Below are 27654 nucleotides of genomic sequence, written 5' to 3'. Positions count from 1 at the left end.
AAAGGACAAATTTGTATACAGTTACATAAACAAAAACATCTCTAGTATTAAAATTTCATGGTAGAGAGAGAGATTAAGGAAAAAATGACTAAAAAGGCTTCTTAGAGGGGCAGTGATGAAAAAAGTCTGAGAAACACTAGAATCGTAGGCTCCGTACCCATCAGTAACATCCTGGAAATTCCTCCCCTCACCCCCGCATCCCCGGCCACCTTGCAGGTGAATGCCGAGACGGTGCGGTATTCCATCTGTACGTCCAAGCTCCGCGTGAAGCCGGGTGACGTGGCTGTTCATGGTGAGGCTGTGGTATGTGTCACCCCCAGAGAGAACAGCAAGAGCTCCATGTACTACGTGCTGCAGTTCCTGAAAGAGGATCTCCCCAAGGTGAGACAAAAGTGGCCCCTTCACGGCCCTGCCCAGCCTAATGCCTGGGGATTTGTAAAGGAAGAGACCACATTTACCTCTAACGTGAATGTCCAGGCATCAGAGAACCCTAAGGACTCTGTCACTACTGAGACTGGCACCCCATTTCTTTATTTCTTCTTTGCCACATCCCTAAGGAATCAATTAGCACTCAGCACTGCCATGTTAGCTCTCCCTGTTAGACTCCTCTCTGTTCTCTTATCTAAAACTAATCACAGAATGAGGCAATCCCCTGAACTTCTGCTTTCTCCCTAATCCCCAAAGCAGGACACAGGCACTTTTAGGTTTGGTATGGAACTGATAATCACCACTGAGAAGCAGGGATGATCCGGGCAATAAACTCAGGGCGTGACATTCCAAGTTTTCAAGCCCCTGTGGTTTCTGAGGCTACCAGGTTGATGAGGGCTGCGGACACTACAGGGTCTCAAGCCTTCTGTCTCTCTGAGTCCAGGTCGTGGTGCAGGGCATCCCAGAGGTGTCCAGGGCTGTCATCCACATTGACGAACAGAGCGGAAAGGAGAAGTACAAGCTCCTGGTGGAGGGTGATAACCTGAGGGCAGTCATGGCCACCCATGGCGTGAAGGGCACCCGAACCACCTCCAATAACACATATGAGGTACTGCTAACACCCAGGGTCATGTTACAATTGTCCTCTCTCCTTTAGTGCCCCCTCCAGACCCTCGGCTGGTTCCCGGCGCACTTCTCGGACCCTGCTGTTTGCTCTGGATCCACCACTAAAGATTCAATTTTAGAAAAGGGGGTGGGGCTTACTGTGAACCTATAGGGCAAAGGAGGACATAGAGAAGTAGTGTAGCACCCCGAAAGTGGCTGCTTCTACTCATCCTGGCTCTCTGTAGGTGGAGAAAACACTGGGCATCGAAGCTGCCCGGACAACTATCATCAATGAAATCCAGTACACAATGGTCAACCACGGCATGAGCATCGACAGGAGGCATGTGATGCTGCTCTCCGACTTGATGACGTACAAGGTTCGTGGGAGGAACCCAGTCTCAGGAGAATGAAGCTGTGAAGCTTCTAAATTTGTGGAATACACAGCTGTTTGTGATGACCACCAGTGAGGGAAAATAAAATGTCACCATCACCCAAAAACCAAAGCATGGTGGCTAAACTAGGTGTTCTGCTAAAATTCCGGTATGAAAATTGCAACACCCTGGCATAAGGTGGAACATGGTTTTTGTCCTTATTAGAAATTTTATCCTAAAGCAAAGCTAGCCGTTGCCAAAAGGAGTCTTCCCTGAGTCCTACACTGACTGCCCAGGGATTTCCTGGCAAACCAAGGTGTTCATTCGCTGTTAAACCCATTCATCATACTTCCGTAGCCATTTCCAGGTAAAGAATAAGTTAACATCTGGCAGGGAGGGGGTTGGTTGGTTGGTTATATATTTTTTCTTTTCCCCAAAAATGCCTTCCCTCTAGCAGTTCCATAGGACAACAGGTTTTCTTGACCCACCTTGCTCAAACCTGTACTGTATTGTAGACCATTCAGAAACTAGGTGGGAGAATGACCCATTCCTACCACCTACAATAAAAGCTGTCATTTTTACGTGTTCCCTTCCAGTCTTACTCTATATGTATATATTGTTACTGTAGTTGCAGTAAATAGTAGGCATGCTGTTTTTATCCTAACTTTTTATTTGATGTATTTTCCACATTGTTACATAGTTTTTATAAGTGGACTTTTTATGATGGCAGAATGTTCCTATTCCTGCTTTGAGGTTTTTAAATTATTTGAGTTGTGAGGTCTTTGAGCCTTAATAAACATATTCAGAAGTACTTGCTTTTTTTAAAAGTTAGATTCTTAATTCTAGTTCTCAGTTCTTAATTCTTTGTTCTAACAGCCCTTGGTGTGGGTGTAAGGATCTATGTTGTCAGTGACTAATGAATGGCTTCAGCGGGACACAAGTGGGACGGATAGCTGTTAGGACCCTGTTGAAACAACTACTTGGCTGATTTTTGCTTATTCTGTTGAGTGGATACTGTTTTGGTTTTGAGCTTTCATAGGTGGTGTGGGTGCCACTCTGACACATTCTCCCTTGACACAGGGTGAAGTCCTGGGCATTACTAGGTTTGGCCTGGCCAAGATGAAGGAAAGTGTGCTGATGCTGGCCTCCTTTGAGAAGACGGCTGACCACCTCTTTGACGCTGCCTACTTTGGGCAGAAGGACTCCGTGTGTGGTAGGTTTGGTGTTTGTAGGAGCATCACCAGAGGCCTTGGTTGTTTGTAGCTTCGAACCTGGCTAGAGCTTCTTGGGAGGTTAGCAAACTGAATAGGTAGAGCTTTTATTTTTTTAGAATAAAGTCACAGATCATGGAGTTGGAGCCACTCAGTCTTTTATCTCCAAAGCCCGGCTGGAGCATCCTGCATCCTCCCACATCTGTTCGAAGGCTTGTCTTTCGGTACAGACCATTTTTGGTCCAAGAAGAAAAGATTGACCCTGGGCATCTGGGAACTTTTCCAGCCCATGGAGTTGTAGTGAGCCATACCAGTCCTGCACCCTCGGCGGTGCTAAGGCTGACAGAAGGACAATGCCAGGCATCCCTGCTGTCCTGACTCCCTGGGAAAGGCAGCCAGCATGCCTTTTACGTTTGTCGAGCCCTTGTGCTGGTACCTTATATGCCAGTATCTCAGCACCTCTGTGAAGTGTAGTTATTAAACCCTTTCGCAAGTGGGAAGACTGAGGAAACTGACTTTGCTGCCATCGAGTCCAACTACAGAGTTTTGCCCTAGTTTGGCCTTATACCCCGTTCACACAGTACATCTCTGACAGGCTTAGGGGAGAGGGAATGTAAGCAGGAACTGTCACAACAGTGCCTGCTGCCCACCCAGCTCTTCCCTGAGTCCTGCACTGACAGCCCACTTCACTCTATCCTTTCTTATGCCAAGACCCTGCAGGTCCAAGGTGATAGCATGAAAGGGGTTGGGGCACAGGACACTCAGCCTGCCAAAGGCACACTCATCAGCCCAAGCAGGAGTTCCAAGCCTGGCCTTCGTTCTCACTGCCAGAGCTCTGCTTGCTAGTGACCATTTCCTGTCTCACCTCTTCCTCTTGTGTGGGTTTGCCAAACAGGGCCCCAGTCAGTATACGCCTATTTTTTGCTCCTAAGATTAACTCCTTCTCTTTTCAAAAAAGGCACAGGTTGTACATGAAAGGAAAGAGAAATTACATAATTCTTTAAGATAATAAAGGGTGAAAGGAAATAAAAGGGAGCAGAGATTGGGGCAGGAGAAAGCCAAGGCCAAGGTAATAGTAAGAGCAAGTCTGCACCCCAACCCTGCCACCAGGAATTAGGGCCCTGCTTCCCTCCTGTGGCCCTGCCCACTGCCACCTCTCTCCATGTCATGGATGAGGAGTAGGGTAACGAGCCCAAGTTCAACCACTTGATGTGTCGTGGAGCTGGGACTCAGATCTCACTTTCTGACTCCTAAGTCAGTCGTCTTTCTGTCGTGACAACCTACCTGTGTATTGAGAAGCTCTCTAATCTTTTTTCTGGTTGGTTTCAGGGGTATCCGAATGCATTATCATGGGGATCCCCATGAACATTGGAACCGGGCTCTTCAAGCTGCTCCACAAGGCGGACAGGGACCCGAGCCCTCCCAGGAGGCCCCTGATCTTCGACACAAATGAATTCCACATCCCCCTTGTCACATAGGCCAGGGAAAAGGGGACTATTCCTGACTTCAGCTCCTTGTCTTATCTGGAAAGGGGCTCGAGACCAACAGCTGCCTTGGCTTTGTACTCCCTGGGACAGGGGCCTTGATGTCCCCACCATGCCAGCAGTCAGAGAATACCCCCTAGACCCTCGGTAGCAGCCTGGTGACCCTGACCATACCACAGTGCTTGGTCAGGACAAAAAGTATGGTTTGTCATTTGTTTGAAACCTAATCTATGGACAGCTCCATACCTCCTGCCCAGCCCACCTCCCTGGACTCGGGAGGAGACCCCAACTAGACATCTTCACTCATTCCTGCCTCACCTGTCCATCCATCAGCTCCCAGGGGTGTCTCATACCTGCCCAGGACCCAGGTCTGAGCCCCAGGGTCAGGGCATGGTCCCAGTTTTTTCATTCCTCAGTCATGGTAGAATTTCTCAATGTGACATACTTGTGTAAATATTGTTACTATTATTTATTTGTTCAGTTTGAAAACTGGAGTTTTTGTTATTTGGTTTTACTTTTGAAACCTAGAAGCTATAGAAACCAAGAAAGCCAGCATTGAAACATCACTGGAAAAACTGGTTAAGCAAATGGAACTGTCTCAGATTTGTAATTGAGCTGAGACTGTGAGGCCCAAGCTGCTCTGAAATGCCTTTCACAGACTCCATGATCACCCTGTTTTCGTCTACCTCCAACCCCCACGCTAGTGACACTACCTTGTCACTCCGTCTTGTGACAAGAGTCAAACCCATTCTTCGTGGTCTTGCTGGCATTTGGGGCCTGCTAAGGTGGAGACCATCATTGTACACAGATGATGAGTGAGGCTGGTCCAGGCTGCCTGCATTGCCTTGGTGGCATCAACACCCCTCCTGAGGTATCTACCTGTGTGTGCACAGGGCAGTTGTGGAACTGGTAGCCTAAAAAGTGCCCCAGGGACAGTAGCAAAAGAGGGCCCTCCCTGGTACAGGCAGGTGCCAGCCGTAAGGGGTGAAAGGGCCACCCATACAGGAAGGGAGGAGGCCCACAAGGGGTGTGGGGGGTGCTAGCTGGAGCTGGAGACCTGCCCCAGTTGGCAACAGCAGGCTCCTTGAAGTGTAAATCTAATATGACAATGGAAAGCACATGTCAGGCTGTGAGGAGAGAACCAGCAGGGTATCCCAGAAAGCCCTGTATTTAATCCTCTGCTCAGGCTTCTGCCAGTGACTGCACCATCATTGTTACAGTTTTTCAAGGCTTCTGAGGGGGTTTTGTACAACATAGGAAAGAAATGTACGTAACTTGTCTTCTGGAGAGCAGAAAGAGTTTTTGCTCCCGGAGACTCTTTTCTTTGCACAGAATTTGCTGCGTAGGATTGGCCCAGGACCATGAGAAGAAATGGCTGCAGCTCCCCTCCCTCTGGAGATCTGTGGAGTCTGTCCTTCCTTTCCCTGCACAGAACAGAGTCCCACTGTTGACTCTTCTTCCCCAGTGGGGCCTTGGAAAACCAAGGCTGCATAGTTGGGAATTAGGCGAAAGTGAAAGATGGGGCTTTCACCCTAATTTTTGCTTTCTTGCACTTGAAGTCTTCTGAAACGGCACAGCCAATTTATCTCATTGTATAAAGTCATAGGAAGAACTAACAACCCAAACCGAAGACGTGGGAGTTTATTGTCGAGCAAGAGGGTGGTTTGGGTGATTAGAGAGGTGAATATGGTAAAAAGAAAAAGTAGGGGAGGCTTAAAGAATTCCAGTGGTATTTTATGGACTTTAGCTTACATTCTTTGGACATTCCCTAGTACAGGGATCCCCAACTCCCAGGCCACAGACCAGTACCGGTCCATGGCCTGTTAGGAACCAGGCTGCCCAGTAGGAGGTGAGTGGCGGGCAAGCAAGCGAGGTTTCACCTGTATTTGCAGCTGCTCCCCAGCGCTAGCATCACCACGTATGGTTCCACCTCAGGTCATTAGGCATTAGATCCTCATAGGAGCTCTGCTCTCTGGTGCCAAAAATTGGGGACCGCTGCCATAGTTGATTTCCTCCATTCTGAATCAGTCCTGCTAAGGTACTAGTATAACCATTGGTCCTTGGGTCTGTGTTAAAATGAGTGCTTTCCCTCCCTTACTGATGTGATTCTGAATTAGGAATTTTTGACCTGAGTTATTTTTGGCCAAGGCTGAGATTTAAAATTCTAGGGAAATTTGTAGTTTGTCCCTGTGGTCCCTCTGCACCCAGGAGGTTGGCCTACGAACTTCTGTGAAAGATATTCCGTTTTTCATCATGTCCAGCCCTGTATCTTTTAAAATGAGCTAGCCTGGTTGAGACTAAGGAGTAAGTCTATTAACACACTTATTCAGGGTTGCCAGTTGAGACCTCACCACAGGAACTGCTGCGCTCTCAACCTGCAAAGAGCCACAGAGTAGCAAAGCTGCCTTCCTGCAAACTTGCCTGGGAAGTATGCCTCAGGCCCCGGATCAGTACCAGGACTACTGGGATACATAGGGAAGCAAGGAGGGTGGGCTTGGATAGCAGGAGGGAACACCAGCACCCACATCCCTCTGTGTGACACATACTTGAAATAAGGTGGGGAGAGTGGCAGTGCTGCCATGAGTAATAAAGACACATTGCCAGGAGCCCCATCCTACCTAAGAGAGTACTTGCTAGGTGATAGAGTCCATGTGAAATGTGTGTGACAATAATGGGTACAGGCAAGGGGTTGGGTTTAGATCAGCATGCGGTACTTTGGGAACAGAAGGGTTATGTGAGTGAGCACACCACCCAATGAGAAGTGATGTGTCCTGTAGGCACTGGTCCTCAAGTACTGCCAGCCCTGCTGGGACCACTGGCATAGGCAGCAATGGCTGGCAAGCCCTATTTTGTGTACCCCACTGTGTGTTTCATGGGTGGGTGTTAAAACTCTCCCTGATGTGATACCTGCTCTGTCCTGGCATTAGGTTTTATAGCAAGCACAGAGCTTGAAGACCAGATAGCAATGTATTCTCAAAAGTGAGCTCAAAAGGTTACGATTTGACTATGAGCCTGTTTGGAAGAAATAAAAACATTTAAATTCTGTCTCAACCATGAACAGATACATATTTCTGACTAGTAGAATCTGTCTAGTCCTTTGCCCTTTTTCTATCTTTTGTACAAGGGGATTAAAATAGCTATTGACTCAGTTTATAGCCCCCTGCTTTGCTCAGCACTTTAGGAGAGACATTCTGGAGTCTTTCAGTGTCTGTGTCAGAGTTAAATTATGGTGTGTTTCTATTTCAGGGTTTATCCATGTGTGTTCACATTGATTCATGTCTGATTGAACCTGACACTGTATAATGATTATTTTTCTTAAATGTTTGCTCTCTCTTGGCAGAACTTTCTATTTTTCTACCAAAACTCAAAAGAGAAAAAAAAATCGCTATACATAAAGCTGTAGCAGTTCATCCCTGTGGATTGTGAAACAGGGTCATTGAGATACATATGGGCTCTAACTACTAAAATGAATGTCCCCTGCAGCAGGCCCACCTCTCGGGGTATTAGAGTTCAGCAGTGAGCATCCAGCCTCACCCCTGGATTGTAACTAATTCAAATCCAGTAGGAGGCAAAGCAGTGTTTCCTGAACTGTGTACTGGAAGTGCCTGCCACCTGGCCAAGATCAGATGCCAAGCTTCTTTGTTCTTTAATTCATTCAGCAAGTAAGGGCCTGCTATGTCCAAAGCGCTATGTCTAACACAGTCTAGAGCCAGAACATCAGCCCTCAGCAGGGCAAAGAGAGAGGTCCCTCTAAGCCAGAGCAGTCCCCCTGGTTCCAACTTCTCCCTTCAGGGCTCTACAAGCCCCACATTTGGCCTTTTTCCCTTGGGCTTGGATTCTAGAGGCAGTGCCCCGTTCAGAGGACATAAGCCTGCAGTCACTGGAAAAGGATGCTATCATCCTCTCCCCAACCCAAACATAACTTGCAGTGTTAATGAGTGGACATTTAAGTCCATGAATATTTGTTAAGCTTCTGCTCTGTGCCTGGCAATGTGCCAGGCCCTTGGGGAAGATTCCTGCTTGCATGGGGCTCACCTTCTGGTTGGAGTCATTTTGTGGTTAAAAGCCTGGATTCTATGATCAGATGATTGGAATTCAACCCTTTCTATCTGGTGACTCGAATTAATGACTTAACCTCTCTGCCTCACTCATAAGATAGGAATGAAATTTAGTGGTACCTAACTCATAGGGTCGTTGCGAGGTTTCAATGTGACAATGTATATAAGGTCTTAGTACAGTGCCTGGAACAGAGTACACACTCATTAAGTATGTTTGCATTTAAGGTGACTATCCCTATTTTACTGAAAAACATGGTCTGTGGATTCACAACTAAAATTCAATCGTCTAACCCTTTCTAATTCACCCAGATGGAGTTTTCTCCTTTTGGCCTTGGGGATCAGCCCTCCCTAGACATAACTCCTGCCCCACTGTCTGCTCAGTCAGTAGATCTCAGTGTTTCACACCACAGAGGAAGAAGGCTGGGGGAGGGGACTGACATTTGGCAGTCATGTAGCTGAGGGCTTCAACATTTTAATTTTGGCCATAAAGTAAATGTGATCTCAGTTTAAGAGTTGTGGATAGTAAGAACAAAATAACTCAGATTTTTTATGGAGAGATATGGATATTGATATATAGGTTTATTATGTAACTCTGTCTCATGAGGTAAAACAACATTTTTCTTTCAGAGAGGTTGCCATTCAAGTCAATGGTAAAGAATATATTAAGAAACTAGTAATAATGATTGCCTCTGGGGATAGAAACTAGATGACTGAAGGATACAGGTGGAGATGATGTATTTTTCACTCTGTTCCATTGTGCCTTTCTAATTTTGTTACCTTCTGAAAGTATTGCCAGTTTTGTTTTGTTTTTTTAATCAATATCTGATGATAAAGAATCAAGTCATCTTGGAGCTGACTTTGTTCTCAAAAGTACTTGAGAGCTCTGCTCTGAAAGTAGCTGAGTGGTCCCTTCCAGCTATATAAACATAAAGGAAGCAGGTACCAGATATTCAGGGAAAAGGACATTGTTATCAGGATAAGGTGACAAAAAATCTAAGTTAACAGCTTTAAATATTAAAATTTTCTTTTCAGACATAATCCAATGAGGGGGCATTCCAGGGCTGGTATGGCAGCTTTACAAAGCTGTCCGGGACTCGGTTCCTCCTCAGCCTCACTTTTCACCATCCCTAGGGGATGGCCCAGTCCTCATTCTTCATGGTCCAAGGTGGCTGATGGTGCCTCAGGCATTCTTGCCAGAAGAAGTAGGGAAAGAAAGCCATAACATTTCCCTCTAAGGAAAGTTCCCGAAAGTTACTTGACATTTCTGTTTACATCCCCTTAGCCAGAACTAACCAAACCCAGCTCCAAGGGAGGCTGAAAATATTTGGGTTCTGAGTGGCCATGTGCCTAAGCTAAAAGCAGGGGCTTCTTTTAGCACAGAAAAAGGAACAGGAAGTGAGGAACAATTGTGTGACAGCTTCTGGTATATTGGGATTTTTTTTTTTTTTTTGACAAGGTTAGAATATTTTTCCAAACTCCTCAGAACTAGAATGTTGTACACCGCTTTCTCTTCAGAAAAAGAGACTGAGACACCGACCCCTTCACTCTCTCTTTTTTCCCGTTTCTTGCACATTTTATGCCTGAGGGTTTCTTTAAATAAAATGACCTTTCAATTAGATCATATTCCCTTAGCAGGCTGTTCAAAATATATCTGGGCTGATGGAAAATATAACTGTCAAACTTATTTAATAAATAACACTGTTTATTGCTCACCTGCTATGTCCTGGCCCCAATACCAGGTGTTGGGTATAGAACGGTGAACAAAATTTCCATCGTCCCTTGCCTTGTAGAATTAATCTAATCATAGCACTATCCAACAGAAATATAGTACAAGCCACATGTAATTAAAATGTTTCTAGTATCCACATTAAAAAAAGAACTGTTGAACTTAATAGTAACAACATACATTTACTCAACATATCCAAAATATTTCAACATGTAAGCAATATAAAATTACAAATGGGCTATTTTACATACTAAGTTTTCAAAATCCAGTATATGTTGTACACTTAACAGCACATCTCAAGTTTCAAGTGCTCAATAGCCACATGTGGCCAGTAGCATCTTATTCGACTGGAAAGCATGAGTTAATGGAAGAGAGAACAACCAAACCGGTAAGAGCCAAAGAGAGATGGCTACAGTGATAGAGAAGAAGGGGGAGACCCGCTTCTGTTGGGTGGTCTGAGAAGGCCTCTCTGTGAGGAGGCGACATGGAAGCTGAAACCTAAAGGATGAGAAAAGAAAGAGGAAGGGTGTTCCAGACAGTAGGACTAATGTGCAGGAAATCCCTGTGGAAGGGGAGAGGCTGGTCCCTCCAAGGGCCAAGGGCTTCCAGCAGGAGCCCAATCACATCCTCTCCAGAAACTTTGAATTGGTGTCTGAGCTGAGCCCAGGCCCCAGAGAATGTTCATGGCCTTGTGCACCTCCTGAAGCTGGCCGCTCAGCTTCCCTACTCACCGTCCAAGGAACTTTCCAGTGAATACCTCTGGGGGCTTAAACTGGTTGGAAATCATTTTCTGTTGCCTATTAACTTGACCAAAGACTCAAGCAAGGACTCTTCGAAGGTGAATAATCTGCACTCATGAAAGGAGAGAGAGCCTGGTGTGGAAAGACTTGAGCCTCACTGCCTTCTTGGGAAGCTTTTTGGCACAGAGTCCACACTCTGTGTACATTGTGTGCTTTGGGCCTTTGCTTCCAAACCTCCATTTCCTGGAGGAGGTATATTGCCTCCAGGGGAAGCCAGGGGTTAGGAGAATCATGCCCTTCGGTCTGTTCCACCACAAAAGAATGGGTGTGACCAATTTATCACATACAAGTCTGAGAGCATGTCATAACCACCTGATGTTGACCTTAGAAATAAACCAGACCCTCCAGATACACTGCACCAGTCTCCCAGTTGGACAAGACAAGCAATTTATTCAGCCTTTTGTAAGATAGTGTTCGGGTTAGATATGAATTTGCAGACTTGGGAATAAGTTCATTGGTCCAGCAGACATGGTCTTGGACTAAGATATTCAAGACTCAAGTTCTAGTTGTCACCCTGATTGCCGTTAGCAGCATTGCCTTAGGTGTGCTGCCTCCTTTCCTCCGCCGTCAGTTTCCCAGTCTATACAATGAAAAGTATACTGAGCCATGTCTGTCTACTTCAACGTCCTGTGAAGCATCAAGGAAGCTAGAGAACTGTAAATTGCTTAGCCATGTTGCCAGAACTTGAGAAAGAACCAGATATTGCTGAAGAGATTCCGATCTTCACCAGATCCTCTCACACCTCACCCTCCTCCCTTTTAGGAATTGTCGCAAAGGCTGAGTCCCATGACTGCCTGGAGATCTGAGCCCCTGTGGCAGTGTGTGCTATAGCTTATCCCAATAGTCCCAAGGCCCTTCCCTAACACTTAAATCACCATCTAGCCTGTATAATTTATTATTTATTGTGCTAACTGCATCTTCCCAGTAGAATGTAAGTTCCATGGGAACAGGTATTTTTGTTTGTATTATTCACTTCTGTATCCTCAGTGCTTAGCACTGTGCTTGACGTGTGGTAGGTGCTTTAAAAATATTAGTCCAATAAATGAAGTGGATTCAATTTTAAATTCCCTCTAGCAGTTAGCATCAGGGAGTTTAAATCCCTGCTCAGTCACGTTCCAGTTTCCTCACAGCTGCCCTTCATCCTGACCCCACAGTCCTCCTTGCTGTGGGATCTCTGTATTCAAGGACTGCACAAGCCTGGCTGCTGCTTGTCCTGGCATCACTTCCCAAAAGGCTCAATTCCACCTTTGCCCAGAGAGGGCCCCTGTTAGTGTTAGAACCAAGGGTAACAGGCCCGGGCCACAGCCTCCCACCTCCTCCCATTTCTGCCTGCACGCCTGGGCCCCAACCCTGGCCCCAAACATAAGAGCCAGAGCCAAATGCTTCTAGCATATACCACCATGGGTGATTTATTTAAGGGTCTCCAAATAATCACTTACATGTCACCATGGCAACCTGAAGAGTTGCCATGGAGATAGGAGCAGGAAACGTCCCCATGGAGACCCCTGGGAGACTCTAGGAAATCATTACCAGGTGGAGGGGGCTTGGGAAGGGGGAGCTGGACAAATACGGGAGCCCCATGGTTCTGTGTCCTGGCAGGAGAAGGCGGGGGTGAAGGGGCAGAGAGGGAAAGATCAGCTTAGAAAGGCTGGCAAGTTAATTATCTCCACCAACTCGGGTTCTGTGTGATAAATAACTTCTATTGTATGCACATAATATATCTGAAGAGAAAGACAGGAAACTAGTAATAGTGCTGACCCCCAAGAAGGGGGAAGAGGAGAGAAACTTATTTTTCACTGTATGATCTTTGTATACTGTTTGAGTTTCTTTTATTGTCAGTATGTAACTATTAAAAATTCCAAAATTAAATGCATGATTTTCAGAGTATTCGCTATGTCATTTATGTATATCTTCACAACAACCCTATAAGGTAGATATTATCCCCATATCAGATGGGGAAATTGTGATTCAGAAAGTGGCCCACAGTCATAGGCTGAGCACCTTTAGGTAACTTTCTCCCCTTTAGGCCTCAATTTCCTCAGTTTGGGCAAAAGTCTCTCTAGCTCTGACGGCCTGTGACTATGGCTCTTGAGAGGGATTTTGGAGGGCTGGTATCATAACCCTTCTCTTCCTTTTCCTCCCCCTCACCCACTCCTTAGCCCCCATCCACAGCAATGGGTCTTCAGTGTTCCAAAGGAAACACAGAACCCAAACGTCAAGCTAGAGGGACCTTTGAAGATCCTCTGGATTCTCTCTTAGGAGGAGGGTATGGCCCAAGAGAGGAAATGTGGGCCACAAGCGAAAGCGGGATCAAAACCACGAGGTGCCTTCAGAAGCCCATTAGAAGGCTATCAACAAAAAGGAGAACAATAACTGCTGTTTGAGACAATGTTGAGAAATTTGAACTGTCATACACTACTGATAGGGATGTAAAATGGTGGAGCTGTATCATAGCTCCAGCCACTATAACAAAATCCCATAGACTGGGTGGCTTAAACAATAGACATTTATTTCTCACAGTTATGGCCACCGGGAAGTCCCAGTCAAGGTGCTGGTAGATTCAGTTATGCGAGGGCCCTCTCCTGGCTTGCAAACAGCTGCCTTCTTGCTATATCTTCATATGGTAGAGAGAACAAGCTCCAGTGTCTCTTCGTCTTCTTAAAAGGGCATCAGTCCCATCATGGGGGCTCCGCCCTCTTGACCACATCTAAACCTAATTACCTCTCAAAGGTGCCAGCTCTTAATGCCATCACACTGGGGAGTAGGACTTCAACATATGAATTGGGCTGTGCAGGGTGGGGGTGGTTAGAGGGGTGAGGGGGGGACACAAACACTCAATTCATAACAAGCCACTTTGGAAAAGTCTGGCAGTTACTTAAAAGGTTAAACATAGATTACCACATGACCTAGCAATTACACTCCTAGGTATATCTCCAAGAGAATTCAAAACATCAGTTAACACAAAAATTTGTAAATGAATGTTCATAACAGCATTATCCATAATAGTCATAACAACCAAAATGTGCATCAACGGATGAATGAATAAACAAAATGCAGTTACAAAGGACCACATGTTAAACGATTCCATTTATATGAAAGTCCGGAATAGGGAACTCTATAAAGAGAGAAAGTAGATTAGTGATTGCCTAGGGCTGGGGGGATGGGAAGATTGAGTATGAGGTTTCTATTCTGGGGTGAAGAAAATGTTCTAAAATTGATTGTGGTGATAGATGCACAACTCTGAATATTCTAAAAGCCACTGAATTGTATACTTTAAATAGGGGAACCATATGGTATGTGAATGGTATCTCAATAAAGCTGTTTTAAAAAGGAGGAAGAGTGAAAATACTAACCCAAGGTCGTACTACCACTTAGGGTCCTGCCTGCCAGTCAGCCTCCTCTCACATCTTATGCTCTCTTTAAGCGAGGCTGCTTCTGAAATGAGTGGGTGTCAAATGGCAGGGATTCATATCATGCTTCCTCCCCATACTCCTCAGCCAGAGCAGCATTCTTTAACAAACTGGGCCACCTCAAGATCTCATTTGGAGAAGGGGGTCCACTGCCAAAAGAAAAGAAAAGTACATGTTTGAAAGCCAATGACCAGAGAAAGTATAAAGGAGGGATGGCAAAGAGATTAAGAACCTGGGCATTGGCCTTGTAAAAAGCATGTTGTTTTATTCTGATGCTTTGACATCTTGGGGCCTTGCTGACTCTGGGGAGACTGCCCCTCCCAGGACTAGCCCAATTCCTAAAGACAGTGAAGGACTCTCCTGTGAACACATATTTCACATGCAAATGAACTAATTCAGAGCTCATATCCCCAACCACATTTTTATCTGGCTCTTACACTCTGGACCACTATTTTCCTGCCCTCATCACCCCAGGACCAGGTAACAGACAAGTAGGAAAAGCCCCTGCACCCCAGAACCCACTGAAGTTATTCAAATCAGCCAATTCTAAACCTGCTTACCCCGCCTTGCCCATCATTTTTGCTGAAATCAAAACGAAGGCTCTTACCCATGTTTTCCCCTCCCTCCCTCTGCTTTCCTGACTGGCCCTGATGCTTCCCAGTGTGGCCCTGCATTGTGAATAACATACTATCTCACTATACCTAAATAAAAATCAGGTCTACATTTTTAAAGCAAGCCTCTTTCTGCCTAGACTCTAAGCTTGCCTTGGTCCTCTACGACCTCAGGCAAACTCCTTCACCAATGGCCTCACTTTCCTCATCCATAAACCTGGGTTATCATTGTACCTGCCTCAGGGCCCTCATATAAGATTGTGTTGTATATATAATTAGTTGTTGCTTGCACAAGGGGGACATGCCAAGGGCCTGAGCAGGGAAAGCCCTCACTGTGCTTTCCAAGCTGTGAATCTGTTAGGAAGGACAAACATTTTTCCTAACTTATAAAAGGGCCAAAATGGGACAGGAATGGCCCTCACCCACGTCCTGGGGCTGTCATAAGGACTAAAAGAGATAAGATTTGTAGAGTATCTAGTATATTACCTAGTACTCCAGAAACAGTGTCATGTAGTTTCCAGAAGGCAGAAGGGGGCTCCTAGATACTGTAACAAGGTCAAGGAAAGCTTCCATTCTTTTTCACTTAGGGAGCTGGGGGGGCTGTAGGTATACTTCAAATGAACAGGTATTTACACACCCAAGTTCATAGCAGCATTATTCACAATAGTCAAGAGGTGGAAGTAACCCAAGTGTCCACTGATGGATGAATAAACAAAATGTGATATATAGATATACTGCAATATTATTCAGGCTAAAAAAGGAAAGAAATTCTGATACATGCTACAACATGGATGAGCCTTGAGGACATTATGTCAAGTGAAATAAGCCAGTCACAATAAGACAAATACTGTATGATTCCCATGTATATGAGTTACCTAGAGTATTCAAATTCAGAGACAGAAAGTAAAAAAGTGGTTGCCAAGGGCGAGAGGAGGGGGAATGGGGAGTTATTGTTTAATGGACAGTTTCAGTTTTGCAAGATAAAAAAATTCTAGAGATTAGTTGTACAACAACAATGTGAATGTACTGAATGCCACTGACTTGTACACTTAAAAATGGTTAACATGATAAATTGTATGTTATATATATTTTACCACAATTTTTAAAAAAGGCATAGCCAGTTATTTGTTTGTCTTTGTTTTTATTCCCATTCTCCCACCCTCTCTCTTTTGACATACATCGGCTTGTTCTCTATATCAATGGGTTTGTTTCTGTTTCATTTTGTTTATTCGTTTGTCTTGTTTTTTTAAATTCCACATATAAGTAAGATCATATGGTATTTATCTTCCTTTTTCTTACTTATTTCGCTTAGCATAATATCTTCTAGGTCCATCCATGTTGTCACAACTCACAAGATTTCATTCTTTTTTATGGCTGAGTAATATTCCATTGTATATATGTGCCACTTCTTTATCCATTCATCTATTAATGGACATCTAGGTTGCTTCTGTATCTTGGCTATTACTAGTAATGCTTCAATGACCAAACAGGGACAGACTTAATGCGGGGAAAAGTCACTTCCCAACGAATGCATGCACACAGGCATAATTACTGTTGCCCCTCTTTCCCTATAGAAAAAATTGCTCAAAGCAGTGGGGAAGCCACCTTAAAGTGTTTCTCCACTGGTGAGGTCAAGGCACTTGTTCGGACTCCCTTGAGAACGGTCAAGGCTGAGCCCTCTATCTGTGACATGGGTAGGACGCTTGGCTACCCTGCCCACACCAGCTGATACAATTTATACACATACACACGTAAGTATGTATGTACATTTGCTAACGTGACAGGAGAAAATGATACTTTTTTATTTTAAATTGTACTTCTTTGTTTTCTCCTGAGGTTCAACTTTTTGTCGACTATTTGTTTTACTTTTTCATGAGTAGCCTTAATGCTAGGAGAGCAAGCATTCTCCCTGTTTTCTATTCCCACTGCCATTTCAAACGTCATCGCTTTGTTTTGATAACTTGCTTCCTTTGGCATCAGGTGTATTCATCAGAGTTCCTGGTAACAAGAAATAGAAACCAAATCTGGCTAATGATGTGGAAAAGTTTTGTTTTGTGTTTTGTTTTGTTTTTGGAAATAGGCAGCTCACGGAATCATCATGAAAGCTGGAAACCCACAGTGAGAAAATGGGCAAATGGCAGTAGACAACCAGCAGGTTGCACCCCAGCTGTGCTCTGTTTAGAACCCAGGGCACTGTGCCAGCAGGCCTGGTGCTGCCTTAGTTCCACTGCCAAAATAAGACCCTCTATTCTCCCTTTGCAAGAGCATTCAGCTAACCAGGTTGGCCACGAGGGACCAGAGGACAGGGATGGTGAGGATCCATCCTGGGGAATAGAAGGCAAGGAAAGTTCTTCATGAAATGGAGGCAGGGGCGATTTAGATGCTGGGCTGTGCAGAAGATAATGTCCAGCAAGTTTCTGAGGTACTTAACAGGGTACAAAGCATCTTCAGTTAACCTGCTGAACCTGTTAAGGGCTATGTCATTAACTCTTAAATATGATCCTCTGAGGTTGGCATTACTCTCCCTGTTTTGTAAATGAAAAAACCAAGCACCAGAGTGGTTCTATCACGTTCCCCTGGCACACAGTAAATGTGAGAACAAAAACGCAAACTCAGCTGCACCTGACTCTAAAACCATCAGGCTCCTCAAGTGGTTGAGTTGACAATCCCAATACCTCCCTCCCCAGAAGTGGCCAGAGGCCACCCAGTGAGTAAGTGGAAGCATACAACCCCAATCTTCCAACTGTACATTCATTCTATCCAGATCTTTGAGTGTTCTTCAAGTCCGAGGGCGGTTCCAAACATGAGGAACTGCTGTAGGGAAGCCCTGGGTGGGTGTTTTCTGCATGTTCTCTGTTTTAGACAGCCTATAGAGAAAATCTATGAAATGTGTATTTAAAAAGCATTTTTTAAAATTTAAGTATAGTTGGTATAGAATATTATGTTAGTTACGTCAGTTTCAGGTGTATAATATAGTGATTCGACATTTTTATACCTTACAATGCAACCACTTCACTAATTCTAGTAATCATTTGTCACTATGAAAATTTATCACAATATTATTGACTATATCCTCTTCACCTTTTGTTTATCCATTCCCATACTCCCTTCCCTCTGGTAACCACCCCTTTGGTTTCTGATTCTATGAGTCTGTGTTTGTTCTGTTTGTTTGTTTGTTTTGTTTTAAAAAGGTATTTCAAAGCTCCTGGTTCCAGAGATCATGGAGTAGCTGGTATCCTTTCCTGACCTGTGTGTAAGCAACTATAGAGGTTGGACAAAATATATTAAACAATGCTTTGCATACATGGGACGTTAGCTAGTGTGGGCTATGATTATTAAGAGAAAGTTTACCTCAGTGTTCACCCTGAGGATGTTGTTTTCTAAACTATGGAAAATAGTGTCCAAGGCAGCTGTGAATGAGGAGTGGAGGGAAGGAGATGCAGAGGAACCAAAAATATCTACATAAAAATCTCCCTCGAGGGCACAGGGAAGCTTTCTGAGGTGATGGAAATGTTCTGTATTTTGGTTGTGGTGATGGTTACATACCTGTTGTCAAAAGTCATCGAATTGTACTCTTAAAATGAGTGAATTTTATTGTAAGTACATCAATATGTTATTTTTAAAATCGATAAAATAGAATACTTAAAAATTCCCTTTGAGGCTTAGCAGACTCCTAAGCAGGGCTTCAGAAACAGAGCAGAAAACAGTCTCTGCAGTTGCACAGCTGAGTCCAGGTTTCCAAGGCTGTTCACTGCTGGGAGAGTTTGAGTTTGGCCCCAGCCAGAGAGGTCAAACTCAGGTGAAGACCTGAGGCTTTCAGATGAGGCCTCAGAAAGGCCATACACAAACAAAAGGGACCATGCCTTAGGAATAAAAATGGAGACAACAACACAACAATAACTGCAACTTTGGAAGCTGAAAAGTGAATGAGTGGCAACTGACTTAGCAGATCCAAGGCAGCTGAATCCTAAGTGGGCGGGGAAGAATCTAAAGCAAGTAGATTTACTACTTGGAATCTCTCAAAAGCTCAGGGATTGGTGGCACCAGAATTAGGGCCGACGGTGGGAGGAAGAACAAGAGAATTGTTGGAAAATTTAAGAAGAAATTAGACACCTCGAATGCCCTCTCCTATTCTACCATTTAGATAAGTAGTGGGAGATGAAAAGTTTATTTCAGGAGATAGTAAACCAGAGGGCCTCTAGATTAGGCTAAGTGAGAAATGGGGCTCTGTACTTAGATCATGAGATTAAGCAAACATTTACAGATGTAGTGTGGAGGCCCAGCCTACTTCATTCATTCAGCACCCAGGACATTGTAACTCCAGGAGATCAATGGAAGTCTGCTTTGTGGAATCTGACTTGCTCCCCACCCCCAAAAGACCTAACGATGCTGATAACAGGGGTTCACCAATGAAATGGCTCAGCCAGGTCACCATGCAGTGAAGCTCATAGTCAAAAAGCACTAGCTATGTGTTCAGGAAATCAGCATTTTTGTGCCCTCATTCAGAAAACCAACATCATCAGACATCCAACAAAAGCCTCTAACATGAAAGACAAAGACAAAAAAAGAGGAAATTGTTTAAGCAAGGAGAAAAAAATGTAAAAACGAAACAAAAATTTATTATTAATATCTTTAGAGAGATTTTAAAAATAAAATGCATTGCTAAAATAAGACCATAAGACTATTATATATGGACATATTTTATATAGGCATTACATGCATGTATATACAAACTTGAAACAAGAATACAATATTATTGTTTTTTAAAAATGGAACATTCAAAAGGCAAAAGGAGCTCTTTAAAATTAAAAACATCAGAAATGAAAAAGAAATTCAATAAAAGCATTAGAAGAGAAAATTGAGAAAATCTCCCAGAAAGTAGTGCAAAAATACAGACATGGAAAATTGGAAAGAATAGATAAGAAAATTAAAGGACTAATTCAGGAGGCCCAGCTTCTGAATAATAGGAATTCCCGAAAACAGAGAAAATGGAGTGAAGGGAACGATCAATTGAAAAAAATTTTCTAAAACTAAAGGACAGATTAAAAGGGCCTATTGAGTGCCTGACAGAGTGGATAAAAATAGCCCCACAGCAAGACAAATCATGATAATTCAGAACACTGAAAACGGAGAAAAAGTTCTACAAGCTTCCAAAGGGATGGGGAACAGGTCAGGAATTAGAATGGCTTGAATTTCTCAATAGAAACACTGGAAGCTAGAAGACACTTAAGCGATGCTTCAAAAATTCTGAAGGAAAATGATCCCCAACTTCAAATTTCATACCCGACCAAACTATCAGTCTAGTTTGCAAGTAGAAAAGATATTTTCAGTCATTTAAGATTAAAAAAAAATGTTTTCATGTACTCTGGAGGATGTGTTTCATGGCTTCTGGAGGATGTATTTCACCAAAATAAGGTACTAGACCAGGAAAATGACAGACAACAGGGAAGAGGAATCTGACACAAGAGAAAGGTGTAAAGAATCCCCCAGGATATTAGTGAAGAGATATTGCAGGATAAACACACTGCAACAGGCCTAGAGGGCAACCAGCCTAAATCAAATTAGGTCTGAAAGTTCCATAAGAGATTCCTTCAAGAAAATAAGATGAGTAGAATATTGTCTGAACATATTGAGAGGAGATTTCAAAAACTGAAAGAGTTTAGCATTGATTACTAAAACTAAGTGAAAAGTGGGGGGCAATTATTAACTCCAGGGAAAATAAAAACTTGTACATGAAAAGAGAAGTAATCATAGTCCATTCCCTTGCCTATTGTGTAAAGACACGGGAACAGTATTTACCCAATGGTAATAATGTAAACACTGACTATTGTTTCAACCAAATTATTATATGGCTATATTGGGAGAATGGGGGCCAGGAAGGGTGAGTGGGTTGCTGGAGTGCAGAAGACAATAAATAGTGCCTAAAAGTAAAAAATCATGAAGTAGTCATAAAAGTACATTATTTAGAAAATTGCGATGGATGCCAAAAGAATAAGCCATAAAAATCGAAAGGAGATATCTCTGATGAGGGAGAGGGCTGGGCTCTTAAGTCTTGCACCACTATTTGACTCTGAGCCATATGAATAAATAACTTTTATAGAAATTAAAACTTTGCCTTGATTTCTATCTTAGAACGTACAAGCTGAGGCAGGCAGACACAGGAAACAATGCTAAGGAGATACAGACAAAGAATTCAGGATCCTAAAAGAAAAATTTAGTCGTAGACAAGGAAGGAAACATGCATACAAGTGAGAGAAACTGCAGTACTTCCACAAATAGGCAGGCCCAGACTAATAGCCAGACTTTCTTAGACTTGTCAAGAAATGGGCACATGTAACATAACCTTTGAACTTGACCTTCGGGATATAGCCCTCCCTGTTCTTCTGGGGCAGGCAGGTGGGAACTTCTTCAGGGAAGGTAGCATGGGATGGAAGTCCCTGGAACCTAAAGCAACCATGGCTTCCCATCCTTTTCTCTGCTATTCTCCATCCTCTGCTCCATCCTCTATCAGCACCTGCTCCCAGCCTTCAGGACGCCTACCTAGAGGTGATGACTTCTGCTCAGGCTTGCAGAGATAAACTGGCTGAGGGGATTAGGATGCAGCAGACAAACCTGGCTTTATTTTTGCCCCTGATTACCATCTTCCACATCCTTTATCCCCCGTCATGGTCTAGTTTGTTATATCTGGGCAGAGAGCTTGGCCGACCCACCTGAGCAGCTTCACCAGACATTCCACACCCAGACAGTGGTGCCAGAGTAAAGCTGCAGAGAAAGCAAAGGTATTAGGGGAGAATTAAGGTGAGGAAGTGAGTCAGCCCAGCATAAGCCTGCAGGCATCCGGAGGAGTTCTCAGGAGGCAGTGTCGGCTGCTTGTTTTAGCTTTCAAGCCTGCCTGGAAGTGTTGCTGAAATGTGACTATGCCCCACTGAGCACTGGGGATGGGAGGGGAGAGCTGGTTGGACTCCTGCCTCCTCCTCAGCCCCCAGAGCATCTCTGGTTGTCTGGGGGTGGGGGGCTGCTGTTGAGGGAGTCCTCGGACATGCCAGCAGTTTTTTTTCTCCTAGATTTGTTTGCCCAAGGCAGGGTGGAACCAGGTTGAAGAGGTGACTCTAAAGAAGGACTGCTTCTCCCCCACCCCCAGGAGCTGCTCACTAAGAGGACAGAGGATGGGCCTTTGGGGCCTGGCAGGCAGGAACAAACCCCTTAGGGCTCAGAGGAAAGCTACTGTTTTGTGAATAGTGTGTGGTCTTACAGTCAAACAGTCCAAATTCAGGCTCTTGACCTTGGAAAGACATCAATCTATTGGAGACTATTCATAGAACAAATCCTGGAAACCAAAACTACCTCATCTATTTGTAGCTATTCATTCATTCATTCATTCATTCATTCCATAAACATTTCTATATTCCAGGATCAGAGCTCATTTAGCAAGACTTTTTAAAAAGTAAACTCTCACACCAATTAGGATGGTTACTAAAAAAGAGTTAAATTCAAAAACAAAAAACAAAAATAACAAATACTGATGAACATGCGGAGACATGGGAAGCCTTGTGCACTGTTAGTGGGAATGTAAAATGGTATAGCCACTGTAGAAAATGATATGAGGGTCTTCAAAATATTACACATAGAATTGCCATATAATCCAGCAATTCCATTTCTGGGCACATATCTGAAAGAATTAAAAGAAGGGTCTCAAAGAGAAATTTGTACACTGATGTTCATAGCAGCATTATTGACAATAGCCAAAAGGTAGAAGCAACCCAGGGTCCATTGATTGATGAATAAACAAAATGTGCTATATACAACCAATGGAATAAAAGGAAGGAAATTCTGACACATGTTGCAACATGGATGGAACTTTAGGACATTATGCTAAGTAAAATAAGCCAGTCACAAAAAGACACATACTGTATGATTCCACTCACATGAGGTGCCTAGAGTAGTCAATTTTATAGAGACAGAGTTTGAAGGAAGGGAGGTATGAGTTGTTCTTTAAAGGGTATAGAGTGTTAGTTTTGCAAGATGAAAAAGTTCTGGAGTTTGGTTGCACAGTAATGTAAATATACTTAACACTATTGAACTGTACATTTAAAAGTAATTAAGATGGTAAATTTTATGTTATAAATATTTTAGAACAATTAAAATAATTTTTTATTTTTTATTTTTTAAGAGGTACTAACTCTTCCACCAACATACCCGCATCTAGCTGGGCAGAAAGACAGGAATGCAGCCATACAACATAATGCCTAGAACATAATAGGTGCCCAGTGACAAATTGTTGAATACTTGTTAGAAAGTACTATAAATAAGAATGAACATGGTACAGGGAAGCACAGAGGAGGAAGCATTTCATTTTGCTTCGGGGTTGGGGTTGCTTTATAGAGGATAGAACATTTGAACTGTACTCTTTAAGATGAGCAGGGTTTTGACAGACCAGAGAATTCTGGTATCACGCCAGTTTTTGGACTTGGGAAAATTCCCTGATTTCTTTGAGCCTCTCAGTTTCCTCATCTGTAGGATGGCAAAAATGCCAATATTGTAAGGGTCCAGTGAGGATTAGATAAGAGGACATATATTAATAGCCTAACCTAACACAGGAACTGGCACATAAACACACTCATTTAATGGTAACTTCCAGAATCGTTATTATTAACGCCATCGTCATTATTGTTACTATTTTATTTTGGTCCAAGTTAGACAACTGTTATAACTAAAAAGGTAGGTTGGGTCAAATTACAAAGGGCTTTGAAACAGCCAAGTGTTTGGTCATAGTTTTCTAGCTATAAGGGGCTTTCGAGACTGAGAATTACTGGCATGTTAGAAATGGAGTTGCTTGCAGTTAGGCTTATGTACTTACAGTATGTTTACCTGGGCTGGATTTGTGGACTTCTAGGCCATCCCATGTGGGTTTCAGTGCTGTGTTTATGTACCAAAGGGACATTAATTACCAATTCCTTAGGAGAGGCCCAGGAGAAAAGCCCCAGACTTAAAAAGTCAGCAGTAGAAGACTCAGAGAAGAAGATGCCAAAACTATAACTGGGGGAAAAAACTGACTTTAACACTGGCCATGTGGGCACCACAGTTTCTTAGGTGAACAGATAGTATAGCTTGCAATGTTTAAGAATGTGGCCTTGTTAAATATGTATTTTACTCACTTACATCTTGCATTGTGGAATATGTAAGTGTGTGTACGTTTGTTGGGCAAAGGTATTAGGCAGACCTGCTTGGAAATTCTCTTCTGAGTAAGGACATTTATGGCAGTGTGTTCATTGTCCTACAAATCCACTCTCTCTTCTTTAAATGAAAGAACTCCCAGCTTTTAGCTGGGCCTAAGGGCACCAAGAATAAAGACTACATTTCCTAGGATCACTTGAAGTTAGTTGTATCCATGACATTGAGTCTGGCCACTGGGATATAATAGAAGGTATCTTGTGTGATTTTTCTGAAAGTGTATTTAAAAAAAGTGGTGAAACTTACTTTTTCTTTTCTCCTTCTCGTTGGCTGAAGTATGGATGTGATGGCTGGAGCTCAAGCAGCCCTCTGGGAGTTTAAGCAGCTCAAGCCATGTGCAAAGGAGAGTGGAACAAGAAGGAAGGAACCTATCCTATGCAACCCCTATACCGACCGGGGTAGCTGACTCATGGTGTTCATTTATGTGGGAGAGGAATGTACTTCTATCATGTTTAATCTGCTATTATTTTGGGGTTTCCGTCACTCACAGCAAAACATAATCTTAACTGTCACAGTAGCCAATAAGTCTTGGGCTTATTCCCTTTGGTGGCCTCTCTGAACCATTTTTTGTCTTCAGCTTTCTTCAAAGTCTCAGTCTAATGAAACCAAGGAAGTTCAGTTGATATTACAGACCTGTTTTGGAGAGACCACTCTGGTCCACTGAGTGAGATGAATTCCAGATGAGAATGTCTAAAAGCAGGTGCAACCACATCAGAACACAATTAGGTATTGCCTGGTAAAGTTAAAAATTGTATACTCCATGACCCAGCAATTTCTCTTAAATATATTAGAGAGATTTACACGTGTGTGTATTAGGAATCACATACAGCAGCATCGTTAGCAATCACCAAAGACTGGACACAGTTCTAATGACTATCAACAGAATGGCAGAGTAAATGGAGGATATTTACATGATAGAATCAACCATACAGCAGTGACAAGGAATGAGCTACCACCACAAGCCCTGACATGGGCAAAACTCCAAAAACACATGTTGCACAAAAGAAAAGCCACAGAAGAAAATGCGCAGTCATAGAAAATTCAAAACCAGGCAACTCTAGACAATGTGTTGTCTAGTGACATATACATTCACAGCCAAACTGTAAAGAAAAGCAAGAGAATAGTTCCAACCAGATTTAGGGCAGATATTGGATGAGGGAGAGACGGGGGACACAGGAGGATTCTGGGGTTCTGGCAAGGATCTATTTCTTACCCTGGTTGGGGGAGAGGCAGGAGAGGAGTGTCTGCATGGGTGTTTGTTTTGGAATTATTTTGTAAACTATCCACACACGTGTTCTACTGTCTTCTGAATGTGAGGGAGATGGAAAGGGAAGAAGAGAAGACTGTTTTGACAGTGCAGGAGAGAGAGGATGAATGCTTTTTCTCTCTTTCCTTTCCTGTCAGCAATAATGACTCATTCCACCACCATTTAGCACTTACTCCATTCTGCTTGAATTACTGTTAGCTGTTAACACGTCTGTCTCCCTCTGTCATTAATTTATTCATTCAGCTGACAATTACTGAAAGTCCCCAAAGTGTCAGAAGTAGGGAGGGGGCGACAGGAGGGAGTTAACTGATGAAAACAAGCAAACCTGGCCTCTTTCCTCCTGCAGCTCAGTCTGCTGGGCCTCACTTGGCCCTGTGCCTTAAGGGCCTTGATTCTAATAGAGCTCCAGAACTTAAGGAAGTGAGCTACCTGAGGGGCAGGGGGCCTTGCTACAGCTCTGTCCCTCTCCACCTGGCACAGCAGCTAAGGCATTCGGGAAATGTTGGTTAGAGCTGGTATGCAGTTAAGTGTAAAGTTCTACAAGCTTAAAATGCAGGCTGCATCAACTGTCTCTAGGAAGGGACTTCAGAGAGTCCCAGTTCTGAGTTCACTGTTTTCCAGACTATCGATAAGCTTCACCTGGGGTGCTGGTTAAAAATTTAGGTTCTCAGGCCTTTGCCCTGGAGGGCCTGGCCTCACAGGTCTGGGCTGGGGACCAGGAATCTGGATGTCAAACTGCCCCCTCTGGCGTCACCCCTCTTGTCTAGTGACAGTCTGACACATTTCAACATTTGGGAGGCCCTGAAGTGATTGGTAGTGGGATTAGCAGGGTGGACTCATTCCCAGAAAAGCGACTTGAAGTAGAGAAGGCCTTATTCATTTCTATCCTCTTGGACTTCTCTTGGGGGTTAATGAATGTTTGTGGAGCCAAAATAAACGAAGAATAAATGAAAGAGAACTCAGCATTCCCCTGAAATGTCAGCGAATCTTGCTCCCAACTTTAGAACACCCAAAGATTCTTCTGTTAGTATTTGTGTTCATTTGAAAACATTCTGAGATGGTACAGTAAGGAGGTGAAGAGTTCATCTCTGGACCTGGGATTTCATCACTGTTCTTGCTAGTCGTGGGGCTTTGGGTATGTCATTTGACTTCTCTGATTCAGTTTCCCCATTTATAAAGTGGTTGTGCTAACAATGGTACATACTTCAGAGGGTTGTTCTGAGGATTTAAAGAGCGGATACAGTGAAGCTGTTAAAATAATACATGGCATAGTGCTAAAAAGAGCAGTAATTATTACTATTGTGTTCCTTGTTGCTTTTGTCCTGCAGTGAGAGGTGGGGCCAGCCTTGGGTGGAGCCGACCTCAGGGAAGGAGAAGGGTCTCCTCTGGAGCCAGTCAGCCTCCCCAGATAAAAGAGGCTCAGGGAGGCCTGGTGGGCCCCCCCAAAACCAAGGAGGATAAGTCCCTGCAGAAGATAAGTCTCTGCATACAGGCTGCACCTGGCCTTCCTGGTTGAGACGCTTCTATGGCTCCTGGTAACTCACTCCTGGGTGCGTTTTCGCTCTGTAGCCTGCTTCAGTTTCACCGTAGGTATATGCCAACACCTGTGGAATTCCTGAAAAGGCTCACATGCTTGCTTTTGGAGTCTGGGAGTCAGTGGGGAGAAACTGGAGACTCAGACAGGTTTCTCAGAGGCCTCCAGAGGTGAGGACCTTGAAAGTAGGCACTTTTCCTGCCTGGGCTTCATGTTCCTCCCTTGAGAATGATGAAGGAGCTTGACAGGTGGATATACCCAGGTGTGCTCAGAACAAAAGGGAAGAGGGTTTTGTGAACAGCTGAATTGAGGTGAGAGGTGATCCATGGAGTAGAGGAGTAAGAAGAGGCTCCCCCACAATTCAAGGCAGTTTCCTCTCCAAAGATTTATGCCCAGAATCATTACCCCATTTTACAAGTAAGAAAACTGAGCCACAAAGGAATTAGACAATTAAGAGGTGTGGAAATAAAGACCACCCAAATGAGAGTAAAGGATCTCTATTCGGGGTTTGCTATAGCAAGGGAATTGGCCACCAACCCTTGGTTTTGGTGTGTAGAGGAGTGGTAAAATTTTATGGTGGAAAGGAAGATTTTAGGTGTGCTCTGATGGGAAGCTGTTGGCAAGGGGAAGCTAGAGGTGGATTAACTAGTGGGCATCCTATGTGATTGGTTAGGGGAGCACATTTGACTTTCTCCAGTTGGTCCTAAGTTGCAAGTGGATATAGAAATTAGAGAAGCTGTCTATTATGAAGTCCTAGCTGTTCGGGGCCAGTTGCTACTGGGGTTATTGTTTGGCTTCCTGGACTGGTTGCTGCAGACAGTGGGTTGGCTCTCCAAACTGGTTGCTTCAGATCGTGGGTCAGAGTTCTATTTTTATATATGGTGTAGCCATTGTCCATTTGTATATTCAGTCTCTGAGG

At 43.8% G+C, this 27654-nt stretch overlaps 1 protein-coding gene across 1 annotated transcript in view; it reads left to right on the top strand.

Moving 5' to 3' along the window:
- The window catches only part of POLR3A (RNA polymerase III subunit A), a 47108-nt gene extending 38166 nt beyond the window's left edge, over positions 1 to 8942 (top strand). Inside the window, 5 exon segments of the mRNA XM_039872213.1 lie at positions 217 to 381; positions 872 to 1036; positions 1278 to 1409; positions 2484 to 2616; positions 3944 to 8942. Coding sequence (XP_039728147.1) covers positions 217 to 381; positions 872 to 1036; positions 1278 to 1409; positions 2484 to 2616; positions 3944 to 4092 — 744 coding nt within the window. The 3' untranslated portion in view covers positions 4093 to 8942.
- The last annotated feature ends 18712 nt before the right edge of the window (positions 8943 to 27654 follow it).

This window comes from Pteropus medius, unplaced genomic scaffold (genome assembly GCF_902729225.1).
Source record: "Pteropus medius unplaced genomic scaffold, Ma_sr-lr_union100, whole genome shotgun sequence".
In the NCBI taxonomy this organism is placed as follows: domain Eukaryota; kingdom Metazoa; phylum Chordata; class Mammalia; order Chiroptera; family Pteropodidae; genus Pteropus; species Pteropus medius.
This window is presented reverse-complemented; position numbering and strand designations above follow the sequence as displayed.